Raw genomic sequence first — 14,091 nt, forward strand, 5'->3', positions numbered from 1 at the left:
AACCGTAAAAGAAAAGGGGCAACGGGTTACTCGAGACGTCCAAAGAAAGTCCCAAGATCGAAAAATGCTTTGAAAGTGTTCCAAACTCCTATCTCATATCTATATCCCCATTTGATTGAAGGTCAATACCTCATACCGAGGCCAGTGAAAGTGCAACCAGACCCTTCTGCTCATAGCTATGATCAAGATAGTGTCTGTGATTTCCACTTGGGGGCATTGGGACATTCTACGGGAAACTGTAGGCCGCTGTTAAAGAAGATAGAGATGCTTGTGGCAAATGGGACGTTAACAGAGGAATTGGTGGAACAGTGGATGACGAGCTTGAGTGGGGCATCAAAGAACAATATGTAATATCCGTTTGAGTTAAGTACCACGACATTAGATGGGTAATGGGGCATCCTAATTAGGAAGAGATCATTTTATTCATTATGGAGCTTTATTTCATTTGCAACATCATGTTTGAACTTGTTTTTCATCATTTCTCAGTTTTTTTTATAATGATGTTTAAATAAATTCATGTTACTTTGAGGATGGTGAGCATTGAATCGAATTTGCAACTTGAAATTCTTTGAATACCTACTGAATTAAAAACTCTGTAAATGATTAGAGTTATAAATCTTTGACAAGATGACAAGGTTGAAACCTGATAAAACAAAGACCTTTACCTTATCTCCAGAAGATACAATCGAACACCATACCCTTCTATTGCAGGGACCGATATAGCCTTCTTCTATCATAAGGAGATGAACAATAGGTTTGGTATTCAGGTATGTATATGAGCGGACAACATGGGGCATCTTTTGTGTATGATGTTACAAAACCGACTATATTACACTTCTGTTGATGACGTTCAATGATGATTATGATCCTTACAGATGGAATAGTCGAGTAGGTGAATCTAGTTTAGGTCAGTTGTTTGGAAATTAAACTCTAATGATGAGATTTTCTGACTTTCAACAACACCTAGACTATGACAGGTTCTTCTTGACAAGCTTAAGAAATTGGATCCGTATACCCAGATTATAATATTATATGTATACAATAAAGCTTGAACTGTCCCTCTAGAGCAATTGGTTAAACGCCCCGACTTTATGGACAGAATTCAGCTAGCCTAATAAAGGTGATTATATTATATGTATAAAATAAAACTGAGCTATTCCGCTAAAGCAATTGGTTATAGAGGAAACTCGAAAGTCTTGGCTTTATGAATAGATTATATTCAAACCATGACCTTGATCGGGTACCTGGCAATTTGGTGTATGCTCCACTGTGATTGTCAAGTCAAAGACTTTATGATGAGATGAACCCTTCAGCTAGCCCGATAGAGGCAAATTACAATAAAGCTGATTTCAGCTAGCCAGATAATGGTAAATTAAATCAATTTTATGAATAAGGAGTTTCGGTAAAGATGGACTAAGGGAGTTAAGGAAAACCTGTTATAGTCAACTTCACACGAGCACTCAGGAATTTCATTTTTAGACCGATATTTCTGCACTGCCTTTGTTAGAGGAGTCTACGAGGCTTGAACAAATGGAAGATTTCAGAGAACTGAAATAGAAGTGTTCTATAAAGTCTAGTAATTGATTATGCTAGTTACGCCATTTTGTCCGTATTCGATTAAAATACCAAGCCAGAAGGAGGGGCATGCTATGATGTTCACAAGGACCGAGAAAGAAATGTAAGTTTGTTGGCCGAAACATTAAAAAATAGGAAGCCAACCTGAAGCCAACCCATCAATTTTGACACTTGTCAAAGAGTTATAACTCTGAAAAATTAAATAATTATTGATTCTTTTGATATTCTTTGAACTCATGTTTATAATTTGATTCATTTGTGAGCCTGAATTAAGGGGCAATGTTTTATAAAATTCTTTCATTCTTTGCTCCCTATAATAAGAGAAAAGGGAAAAACATTTTCAAACATGACAGTTTCAAGTGTGAAAAGTCCTTGAAGCTGGTGAGGCTCATTATGCCTCTATTGGAGAAAAGAAAAAAGCGATTCCAGAACATGAAGCATTCCACAAACTTGAAGTAAATGGTCCAAGAGAACAGAATGAATGAAGAATGAAACTTATAACATTTCCTTGTGACGATATCAATTACCCATCAAGAAGAAGATGATCTCATTATTCAGAAGGGGCACATAATGCAGCTTGTATAAAATGCAAGACGTTTTGTTAAAAGAGTTTATTGCTTCTTAAGTGTTTGTGGAAACATGAAGAGAAGCCCTCGAGCTATTCAACATTACTGTGTAGTGACACCAAAATGAGAACATTCAAGTTAGGATATGTTGGACACGAAGAAATCCATGAGTACCCATTTGGGGGCATGACCAGAAATCCAGATCATGTTGGGATGACAAGATTCAGACCAAGAAGATATTGAGAATGAGTCTCACAATTTGAAGTCTCAGGGGCATACCGTGAATTTGGGCAGAGCTTACCTTGTAAAGCAAACCAACCGAGCATCAATTAATGGCAGAGTCCTGAAAGAACAGCTCAGAAAGTGAAATTGAGTCAATGACGAAAATGGGGCAATACAGTCATATTTCTGACCATAGCAAGAAGTTGAGAGGGAAAGCAATTTCTCTGAAATGAAGATAAAAAACGAAGACAACAAGAAGATAGAAGAAGATCAGAAGGCTCTTCAAAAATGCAAGTTAGAAATTATGAGTTGTTATACGGATATCTAAAGCAAACCCCAGAAAGGAATGATCAAGTAGAAGAAGACTGAGTTCGCCACTTTGAAGTCAAATGAAGATGAAATCGACATTTATGCATTCATAAGAACATCATTTGCATAAAAGAAAATGCATTACACTGATACATTTAATTGCATTCGTGTTTCATGCATAAACACATGATTTTGACAGATTTTCCAGTGAAAAGAGAAGATGCAGGATGTTAAAATCCCAACAATTGAAAGGTAGAAGTTAAACATCAAATACAGGGAATTATGTTTAGAGAGGCAGAACCTGAGGAACGCAGGGGTCAATCCATAGAGGAAGCATTGCTTTGAAGCGGGGCACGTGGACCGACCATTAAGTCATTTTTATGAAGTGAAATGAGAAGGATTTCTCATTAAAATATGAAATTTGAGATTTTGAAAAATAAGTAACGTTTCTTACACAGTAAATAATTTAAGTCCTTCGAGCCATCAGTAAGTCTCTCGAGCATGATGATTAAAAATCCTTCGGGTCATCTGTAAGCCTTTAGAGCAAGATGATAAGTCCTTCGGGCCATCCGTAAAACCTTCGGGTAGGATATTTTCACATGAATTTGAAAATGAAGAAAATTATGTTTTAAGAATATGAAATTTTTGAAAACGAAGAATACGATTTTCAAAATTTCACAATTTATAAGTCCTTCGGGCCATCAGTAAGTCTTTCGAGCATGATGATTAAATCCTTCGGGTAACTGGTAAGCCTTCACCGAAGAGTAGTGAAGCAAATCCATCAGTAAGTCTTTCGAGCATGATGATGAAATCCTTCGGGTCATCAGTAAGTCTTTCGAGCATGATGATTAAATCCTTCGGGGCCATTTGTGAGTCTCTCGAGCAAGATGATAAATCCTTCGGGTCATCCATAAGACCTTCGGGTAGGATATTTTCACACTATAAGATTGTTCGAGTTTTAATCCCTGAAGCAAGAGGGAGCGAACCCGTAGGCAGAAGATTATTCGAGTTCTACTCCCTGAAGCAAGAGGGAGCGAACCCCATAGGCAGAAGACTGTTCGAATTCTACTCCCTAAAGCAAGAGGGAGCGAACCCGCTAGTCGAAGATTATTCAAAGAAGAGGGAGCAGATCCCTCATCAAGTTTCAAAGCCCGAAGATGGAACTGGACAAAAACGCACTGTCTTTTTTATCTTTGTCCTATTCTTGTTAACACAAGAATGGGCAAAGAGGGGCAGCTGTAGACATGCGTTTTGTCCGGGATTGTTATTATTTTTATTTTTATAATTATTAAATATTAAATATTAATTAATTTATTTATTTATTTTTTATTTTGTAGGTTATTACAATTGTCTAATTTGGGTCCAAACCTAAGCTATGTTACAAGACATACTGTTCCCATACCCAAATCAGTTGGAAACCCGTATCTAGCTCAATAATCTTCAGCAGCTTTGTCCCATCCAGCAGGGCAGCCATGTTGAGCCCACCGTTGCTCCAATTCACAACCGGCTGCCCCAACGTATTGTGCCAATCTACAACAAGGTCCCACCAGCAACCGACCTCAAAACGGCCATGTATTCCTTTGCTACAGAAGGATGCCGACGTGACATGCAAAATAGAAAAGGGGTCAGCGATGCATGAAGATGGAAAATGAAATGAGCAGATAGAAGGGAATTCTTCACAACGTGGGAGTTACAAAAAACGGAATGAAACAGTTTTGTAAGTGGGGAGAGCAGTTAGTAGAGGGGAGGTTTTTTTCTCCCATAAACAAAAAGGAAATAGGAGAACACCATCACGGACACACAAGGGACAGGAGGTTTTTTACACAGTCAAAAAAAAACAGAGAGGGGGACCGGAGGCCATTTTTTTTACTGTTTTTTTTACACAACAAGGGGGAATCAGAAAATAGGGTGTAGAATATTTCTTCATCCCAGATTCAAAGATCAAACAGTGTGTAAAAGGAATTCATGTAATTTATCCTTTTGATAGCAATACAAACAGATGAGATTTCAGAGCAGTTTTTTTTTATTAGCAACATAAAGCTTTTCTTCTTCAGAAATACAAAGCAGTAGAAACAAAACGTCATAACGATTCTGTTTTTTTAAACAACGTTTTTCTATTCAAAGGAGGTGCTCGAACCAACAAAAAAAAGGGAAAAAGAGAGAGATCCGTTTACCTGGTTCTGTTTCGGGTCTTCGCCGGAAATTGGGAAGTTCTGAGCATCACTGGAAGCAAGAAGAGGAGGAGCTTCGCCGGAGTCATCATCGGGGTGAGTATTCGAAAGATCTTATAGCCCTTAGGTCTTTGCATGTCCATTTTTAGGGTTAGATAGTGTCGTTAGGTTTACTCAACTCTAAGTCTCACTGGTGAATGGTGATAGAATGGTGGCTGTGGGTTTTGCAAAGGTCTCGGTTAAGGGTGTTAGAGGACAAAAGGGAGAATACCAAACTTATTTTAGTGTTTAAGGTAGTTACTTGGTCATCTTGGTTTAATGGTCGAAGTATAGAACTCTGTTGAAGATAGGCGATCGGCGGCGTTGGAGTCTTCTGGGTTGTTTAAGGCGCGGCTGTGAGTGAAGAAGAAGAGAATTGCGGCCGTGAGGATGAGAGATGAGGAGAAGCTATTTGTTTAGATTAAGTTTAGGGTTAATTTAAACTTAGGTTTAGAATGTATATATTAAAACTTTAGGGTTAATTAGTGTTCAGCCATCGTAGTTCTAGGGTAGAATTAGGTTTTAGTCACCCCTTCTTCGTTTATTTAACTTATTAGCTCCATTATATTTACGTCCATTTTTTATTTTATTTAGTATTTTTTATGTATCTTTTAATTTTCCATTTACATCCCCGCATGCTTTCAGTTCAACATACATTTAATTTAACGCTAATTTTGTTTAATTTGCAAGTCATTAATATTATTTCCTGTTTTGTGGATTTATGCTTTATACGATCAATTTTGTCCACCATAGTTATTGCATTAAATTTAAAAACGGCTAGATATTCAAAAGGTAATGTTGACCGTTCATGAGTCTTGATCATTCTATTCATTTATTTTGCACGTGTATGTTGCCTAATATTATGCAAATATGAGTACAAATTATGTAGTCACATTTATTTTATATATGCGTGCTATATGTTTATAGATGTGTAAATCTATTTAATGTCATACATGTGTACTTTATAATGTATATATTATATGTCTTATGCTACTGTTTTCACAATAATGTAAGTATGTATACATATTAATGGCATATTGGTCTTAAATTCCTTAATTGAAGATTTAGTGTGTATGAAAATGTTGATTTAAATATATTTGTTTGTATGAAGAATTTTGGCATGACATCTTTTTTGCATAATTTGCATGATAGCCTCATTTGCATAACTTGACATATTACATAATCGGAATAAGGGTAATACCTTTTTAATTTAAAATCGTCTTGAGTGGCCTGTCTTAACTGATTAGAGGGCCGTTATGACCATTTTAAGTTAAAAGTGTATCCCGAAAGTGAAACAAAAAAAATTGATTCGTCACCTAAAATTTGGGAACGAAAGAAAAGGAAATGTTCGTTTATTTAAATTTATCGAGAAAAGGTTGTTATAGCTTTTAAGATCTGGTCTCGATATTTGTAAATAATCGAACATTCTTTTTCTTTCTAAAATGACTTGGTAATTTTAATTTAATTTATTTGAGTGCTTTTGAATGTTTTCAAATTTACATCTTTGTTTTATGGGATCAAAAGCCAAATTAAGTTCGAATTTCTAAAGTTCATTGCAAAGACATTAATTAATCGACTAGGTACCGATTTAGGGCGTTGTGGGGGTGCTAATCCTTCCCCACACGTAACCGACTCCCGAACTCATTTTTTGGTAACGCATACCTCAATTTGTTGTTTTAATTAAAAGTAATTTTTATTTAAAATGACAAAACATTTTTGGGTGCCCAATCACACCCTAATCAAGGATTGGTGGCGACTCTTCGAACTGTTTTTTTTACCACAAAGGAAATCTAAAATTTTTCGAAACGAGAAGTTTTTTAAATCGAATTTGTTTTTAAATTAAAAATCAATTGAAAGAGATAAATTAAAAATTAATGTGGTTTTTAAAATTTAACCGTTAAGGAAAAAATCGTTTCGACAGGACTATTTTGCAAGTTTTATAAGTTGGGAGACCTAAATTCAAGTGCCTGAAAGGTTCAATGACCATTTATATAATTTACCCTAATTTTCTAACGGTAGTTTAAGTTGAGGGACCATATTGCAAACGGAATAAATATTGGGGGACTGTATTGCAAGTTTTAAAAGTTGGGGGACCTAAATGCAAGCTTCAGAAATGTTCAGTGACCATTACTATACTTTACCCTAAATTTAAAAATTTTAGAAAGCGATTATATATCCTCATTTGTCCCTCCTCAGTCCATCCCTAATGAAGAGTTTTTTTTTATATGACTTGATCCGAGTGATGTGTGGTAGTGATGGCAATAACTATGAAGAAGAATGGTGAGGTTTTAATGATAGAATTAATGAATATGTATTTGATTTAGACTGAATTCACATTTTGAATTAAATTTAAGGATCAAATTAAAAATTTATTTTTTGTTAACGTGCAACCTCGTCAATGTAACGAGGGTTAATATTTAAGTGAATTGTGGTTAATTATTCATGTAAGTGATCAAAATATAACTTCTAAAAGTTGTGTTATCAAAATCAAAGAAAATTAAAACAGAAGTGATTAGTTGTACAATTTACCCTAATATTTTCGATGATGTTGATGATTGGAACGATTTTAAAACTATAACCATTTCAAGTTAATTCTTTTTTTTCCAAGAAGATTTTTATTAATTCATAAAATTTGCTAAGAGTTCTTTAGTTAATAAGTACATATTAAATGGCTGTCCCTTTTTCCTATATGTATGGGGTAAGGGGGATGTAAGATAGTAGGTTACCCCCAACACCAGGTTGAGAGCGGCTTCCGTAAGAGATCTCCGAATTATGAAATGCCCTCAGTTGGAATCGATCCCACGACCTCAAGGTTAAGAACCTTGTGCTCTACCAACTGAGCTGGATGGTCATTTAATAATAAGTACATATTGGGATGAAAATTTTAGGGGATTTATTTGAACAAGAAAAGAGTTAGGAAGGGCTGTAATTAACACTTTAATCGTTCTTTGAATTTTTACGTCATCTTTTTATCTAACCATTTTAATTATATTAAAATTTAATCTTCATTATCCTTTAATAAATAGAAATTAAGATGTGGGTTGCTTGTCTTTATGGCTACTTGTCCAAGCACAAGAAGAAAATAGGAACCCTAATGTCGAAAACCGGACAAAGAAGAGTATGCAGAGATCGAGCCATCTTGTTTGATATTTCCTCGTGTTCTAGATGAGTACCTGCAAATTTTAAGGTCTAAAGTGCTGTATGAAATAAGTTCACATTGGTACGAAAAGAGTTAGCCGATATGTAGGAATTCCATTTTATTTTGTCCCTGTTAGCTATAAAGAAAAGAGAGCCTAAAATGTTTTTGGGTAAACCACGTATTTAATCACTCATCTGTTCTTATGGTTTTGTTTTTATTTTTGTTAATTAATTTTTTCACAATTATACCTAGTGTTATATTTTGGTTCTGTTTTGGTCACCGGTCATTAAAAATAAACAAAATTATTGATGTGCCACCATAAGGTAATATCACATCATTGCTGGAAAAGATAAAAAATTGTCACGCCAATAGTTCTGTTTATTTTTTAACGACGAGTGACCAAAATGTAACGTTAGGTTTGATTTTGAAAAAAGTAGTTGGATGACTAAAACGAAACCACGGGAATAAATATGTGACCAAATATGTAGTTTACCCAATGTTCTTTAATAACTTTCCACTTGATGTCTATTCACAAAATAAAAATAATAATAAACTTCTACTTGATGTATTTTGAATTTAGGTACGGCTTATATTAGTGACTTTTTGCATATATATGAAACTTTTTAAGTATAATTATTTATATTCGATCTATTAATCAATTAATTTAGGTTAAGTATTGCATAGTCTAAAAGCGACTATTTTAATTTAATTTATTCTATTCATAAACGTCAAGATTTTAACCCTTAATCTTATTTAACATATATATGAAATATTTTGAATTGTTAGTTAATGAGTTGTAAATTTTCAGTTAAAATTAAAATTTAAAATTTATCATATTAGGTCGAATGAAAAGAAATTTGAGGAGCCAACAAGAATTAAATTTTAAATTTTATAAGGGACTAAAATATAATTCTGCATAATTAAATTTCCCTTGAATTTGCCGTGTCACTTAAGGTCCATTACTCCATTTATTCCACGAAAAAAAAGATTCCGAAAAATAAATTATTTTTCCTGAAAATTATTTCTTGAAAATTATTTTATAATATTTGGATAATGTTGTGTAATTCATTTTTTATTGGTTGGTAATTTTTTTAAATTCTTTATTATAAACATCAAATGCAATAAATAATATTATTTATCAACAAAATAATAATATTATTTTTTAAAATATTAGAATAATTTATCTAATATTATTATTAAAATATTATATCTAAAATTTAAATAAAAAATATTAATATTATTATATTCTATTGAAATAAAAATATTATAATTATATTAAATATTTATTAAAATAAAAATAATATATTGTTAAGTATATTACTTAATAAAATAATAATATTATGAAACTATTAAAACTTATAATATTAAAATAAGAATATTATATTACATTTTAAGGAATATGTTTTAAATATTTAACAATTCAATAATATTATGTTTATAAAATCAATAAATAATATTAGTTTTATTAATAATTTATTATTAAAATAAAAATATTATATTATATTATATTATAAAAATTATCGATAAATATAATTTAATAAATCTTTCTTAAAATGATTCTATAATGATATATTGATATTAAATATATAAAATAATAATATTTTGAGTGTTTATGTTTTGGAGTGAAAAGTTCATAAAATGACTAATGAAAAATTAGACCGTAAGTCATTTTTTCAGAAAATGTAAAGAAAATTCAATTGATTATGAAAAATGAATTACATTGACCATATGTTTTCCGCCAACCAAATACTGAAAATGAAGAAAGTATTTTCTGAAAAATCAATTACATGAAAACAGACAAACCCTTAGTTTTAGATTGCATCCGATTAACTGCCAACAAGTGTTTTTTTTAAAGAAAGTTCTAAATAAATTAAAATTTAAACTATAAATCATAAAATTCAACTAAAATTTATGCATCATCAAATATCATGCATACATTTTTTTGACAAAAATTATCATGTATAAATTTATATAAACAATATAATAATGTCAACATCCCAAAGATTGCATTATCTGGAACTTAAAATATTCCTAAATTTAGTCAAAACTAAAAAAATGGAAAATTAAGCATAGGGTACAAAATGAATGGTTACAAGTAAAACCAACAAAACCTTCAACACTAGAATGCAATAATTTTATATAGCACTGGTAGACGTAAGGCGGCTCTGTCGTGAACCGAGACCGAATTTTCCCATTAGACAAATTGCCAAAAGTTTACACCCTCCTCTTCTTCCTCTCACCTTCCTTCCCTCATATTTCTTCCTTATAAAACCCTCCATTTCTACCTTCATCCTGGCTTTTAGGGTTCAGTCCCCAATCTTGAAAAAGCCATGGAAGTGGTGGTGCAGGTGCCTACAGCGGCGGTGAACTTCAATTTCGACAGTGCATGCTCGTCTCCCTACATGACTGCTCCTTCCAGTCCTCAACGCTTTGGCAGTAGCTTCTTCTTCAGTGCTCCCACAAGTCCCACTCGTGTTTCAGCATCGGTTCCTTTTCAATGGGAGGAAAAGCCCGGTATCCCTAAAACAAAAGGTTTCCATGGAAAACTCGACAAAGAAGACGATGAAGATTTCGAGTTCGAGTTTAGTGGGCAGTTAGAGAGAACTTCTTTGTCAGCCGATGAGCTTTTCCAAGGTGGAAAGGTTCGGCCTTTGAACCACTTCGATCCATTCGAAACACCCATCCACAAGTCTCGTAAAGGATCGGTACCAGTAGAACCGAAACAGCGAGGAAGGGATCGATCCTCCGCTTGTTCTTCATCATCATCTTCAAGCTACTACTACGTTCACAAGAAAAGCAGATCGTTGTCTCCTTTTAAAGCATCCGATGACACCACGTTCGAGCAGGAGATCACAAGCAATCCCAAATCCTATGTTTCGTCGATCCTGTCGGCTATTTCGTTCTCCAAAGGCAACTGGAAGTGGAAGTTGAAAGATCTGTTGTTGCTTAGGAGTGCATCGGAAGGGAGAGCAACGGGTGATGAGTCTTTCAGAAATTTTGCTGTTTCGTATAATAAAGACGCCGAGGATATAAACAATTTAAGCTTCCGGTCGACGGAGAGTGTGGGGTCGAGTTCGAGACGGAGGGGGCGGGTTTCAGCTCACGAATTGCATTACACGGCCAACCGGGCCATATCGGAGGAGATGAGGAGGAAGACATTTTTGCCATACAGGCAGGGCCTTCTTGGATGCTTGGGATTCAACCCTCCAATACATGATTTTTCCAGGAGTATTGTATCTTTCAGACGTCGATGATCAAGATTTCTTGATACACCGACTTTTTTTTAACGTTAATCGAATTTAAGTATAGACATATATTTAGTAAAGTATACAACACAAAAAATGATCATTACGGCTAAAGATTTATTATTAGGGCAAAGCATATAAATAGTCCCCAAACTTTTAGAGAACTTGCATTTTGGTCACCCAACTTTTGAAAATTGCAATACAGTTATTGAACTTTTAGTTCCTTTTCAATAATGTCCCTACTATTATCTCTATTAGTTTTTGCTGAGTGGTAGGTAACCTCCCGTTAACTCTCCTCCTCCTCTTCTTCTTCTTTTAAAAAACAGAACTTTCAAACAATCTAAAGCATTAAAAGAAACAATAAAAACATTACCTGCCTTATCCATCTTCTCAACTTAGCTTCAAATCTAAAAGGAAAATACCCAGAAATCGAAAACCTAATAAACGTGATGCACCCATCAAAGCTAAAGAGGTCCAAAGATGGTGCTCTTTCTCGAGAATTCTTTGTTATGCCAAAAATGGAAAGGAAACAAGCAAAAATTAGATAACTGTTTGTCACAAACAAAAGATCATAGAACATGACAATGATAACCAATACCTACATGCAAAAGGATGACCAAACAAAGAAAATAAATTAATGTAGAAGCATTTTTCATCTTCATTGCAGGCTAAATGTGTTGTCTTCAAAGATGATATGAGAACAGAAGGCAAGTACGAGTTACTTTTCCCTTGGATAAGAATCTCAAATGCAGTGCAAATATCAAATATGTTTGTCTTCAAAGAAAATTGTAGTATATTAATTGCTATATACACCACTTTTAATCAACATAAAACGAGCCTCCGAGGATACAAATATCAGATTCTAGTGATGTTAATAAGGTAGGATTAGACCATTCAATGAACTTGAGCATCGATATCGGATGAAACATTGAAGAGTGTTGCTAGCTTAGACTAGAAGTCAGAAATTTGGCAAAAGAATTCTGGGAAACAGGCACTTAATTGATAGATACATTTGATGAGATGATATAATGCAAACTAAACTTGTAGGTATTTACCAGGCAGATACAAATGAACAGAACTCTGGAGAGAATTGATCCGATGGAACAGTTGGTGGGTATTTGATGGGTGCACCACGTTTATTAGGATATATTTTTTTATTGGGTTTTCTATTTCTGGGTAGTTTCCTTTTCAGCTACTGTTTTATTGATTGTATTTTATCTTGCATGGTAGTGAGTTTTTCTTGGTGATTCAAGTAGTTGGTTTTTCGTGATATTTGAGTACTATTTATAGAAATTAAAGGTGCTACCTTCTTTTATTTTCAGCAAAGTATTTATGAAAATTAAAACCCTTTGATGTTGTTGGGGTTGAACAGTTGGAGGTTTAGATTTGAAACTCAGTTGAGAAGATGGATAAGCCAAGTATTGTTTTTATTGTTTCTTTTAATGCTTTAGATTGTTGAAAGTTCTGTTTTTTTTTAAAGGGTCTGCTCATCTTTTACGAGAAGAAGAAGACCGTTAATGGGAGTTAAGTGCCATGTCATCAAAATCTAATGGGAGTTAACGACAGAGATTTTATTGAAAACAAATTAAAAATTTGATGACTTTATTGTAAGTTTTAAAAATTGAGTGACCAAAATGAAATGACCCTAAAAGTTTTCGAGTTTGAATAAAATATTTATAGAAGTATATAAGCATTTATTCTTAAATTATTAAGAATCTTTTAAATAAATACTATCAAACATAGCTAAAGTATAAATATTATTTTATTATTTAAATTTTATTTCATTTTTTAAATGTTGTTAAATCATATTTGTTCATGTTGTTATTTAAATTTAAATGTAGTTAATTATAATATTATAGTTGCTTTTAATTTAAATATTTTTATAATTATATTATATATATTTACCATTTTTATATTCATAATTAAAATTTTATAATATTATTTAATAAATTCAAAATTATTTTTATTAATTTGAATTAAATACAAGACAATATCTTTTCAAAGATAACTTTCAACCATTTAACATTGAACGCTCATACTCCTGACATTCCTAATGCTCAAACCAATGATCTCAAAGAATAATAACAAGTCATTTACCCCTAAGGTCACTCAATTCGTGCATTATAGGTCATTTATACTTGAATGACATGCCACTTATATCCTATCGCACACGTGCACATCAATTATGTGTGTTAGTAGATCTTTTTTTTTTTTGTTGAAGTTGAGTATGTAATATGTTAATAACATAAAATAATATAAAACTTTTGAATGAAATTGACAAATAATTTTTTAGAATGTACACCATAAATAAAATAAATAATTATTTTAAAAAAAAATTAAATTTCAAGATGCGAATATATTTACTTAAAGAATATGCGCATCCACCATTAGTCGTGTGGATGTATTGTGTGATTATTTTTTTACCATTTTACCGGCCTTTATATAAATCTCATCAAAGATTAAATGTGTTAGCACTGGTGCTGCGACGGTTGAGTCGAGTTCGAATCGATTCAAAATTTTTAAATTTAAGTTTAACTCAATTAAAAAAAATTTGGGTTAAAATTGTCAAGTTCGATTGGAATTTGGAATAAAAAGTTAAAGCTCAACTTGAGTCAAAACTCGCAAGTTTATAATGTTTAAGTTCTACTCAAAATAAAGAATTGAAGCTCAAGTTGAACTCGAACTTGAATCTTAAGTACATAAAAATCTTATATTATATTTTAAAAAAACAATAACATATATATACTAATATTATTAATAGTTTAATTAAAAAAATAAAAAATTTAATATATTATTTTTCTGAGTTACTCACGAGCTTTCCAAGT

The 14,091-nt window shown here is 32.7% G+C and overlaps 1 protein-coding gene across 1 annotated transcript; it reads left to right on the forward strand.

Moving 5' to 3' along the window:
- The first annotated feature begins 10,319 nt into the window (after positions 1-10,319).
- Positions 10,320-11,281, forward strand: LOC120211183. The gene has a single exon (XM_039209789.1). The coding sequence runs from the start codon at positions 10,352-10,354 to the stop codon at positions 11,273-11,275; it is 924 nt and encodes a 307-aa protein (XP_039065720.1). The 5' UTR covers positions 10,320-10,351; the 3' UTR covers positions 11,276-11,281.
- The last annotated feature ends 2,810 nt before the right edge of the window (positions 11,282-14,091 follow it).

This window comes from Hibiscus syriacus, unplaced genomic scaffold, assembly GCF_006381635.1.
Source record: "Hibiscus syriacus cultivar Baekdansim isolate YM2019G1 unplaced genomic scaffold, ASM638163v2 tig00109971_pilon, whole genome shotgun sequence".
Taxonomy (NCBI): Eukaryota; Viridiplantae; Streptophyta; class Magnoliopsida; order Malvales; family Malvaceae; genus Hibiscus; species Hibiscus syriacus.

What these genes read in the sequence shown, in the direction of transcription:
- LOC120211183 (XM_039209789.1), top strand. Translation starts at nt 10,352, where the DNA reads ATGGAAGTGGTGGTGCAGGTGCCTACAGCGGCGGTGAACTTCAATTTC.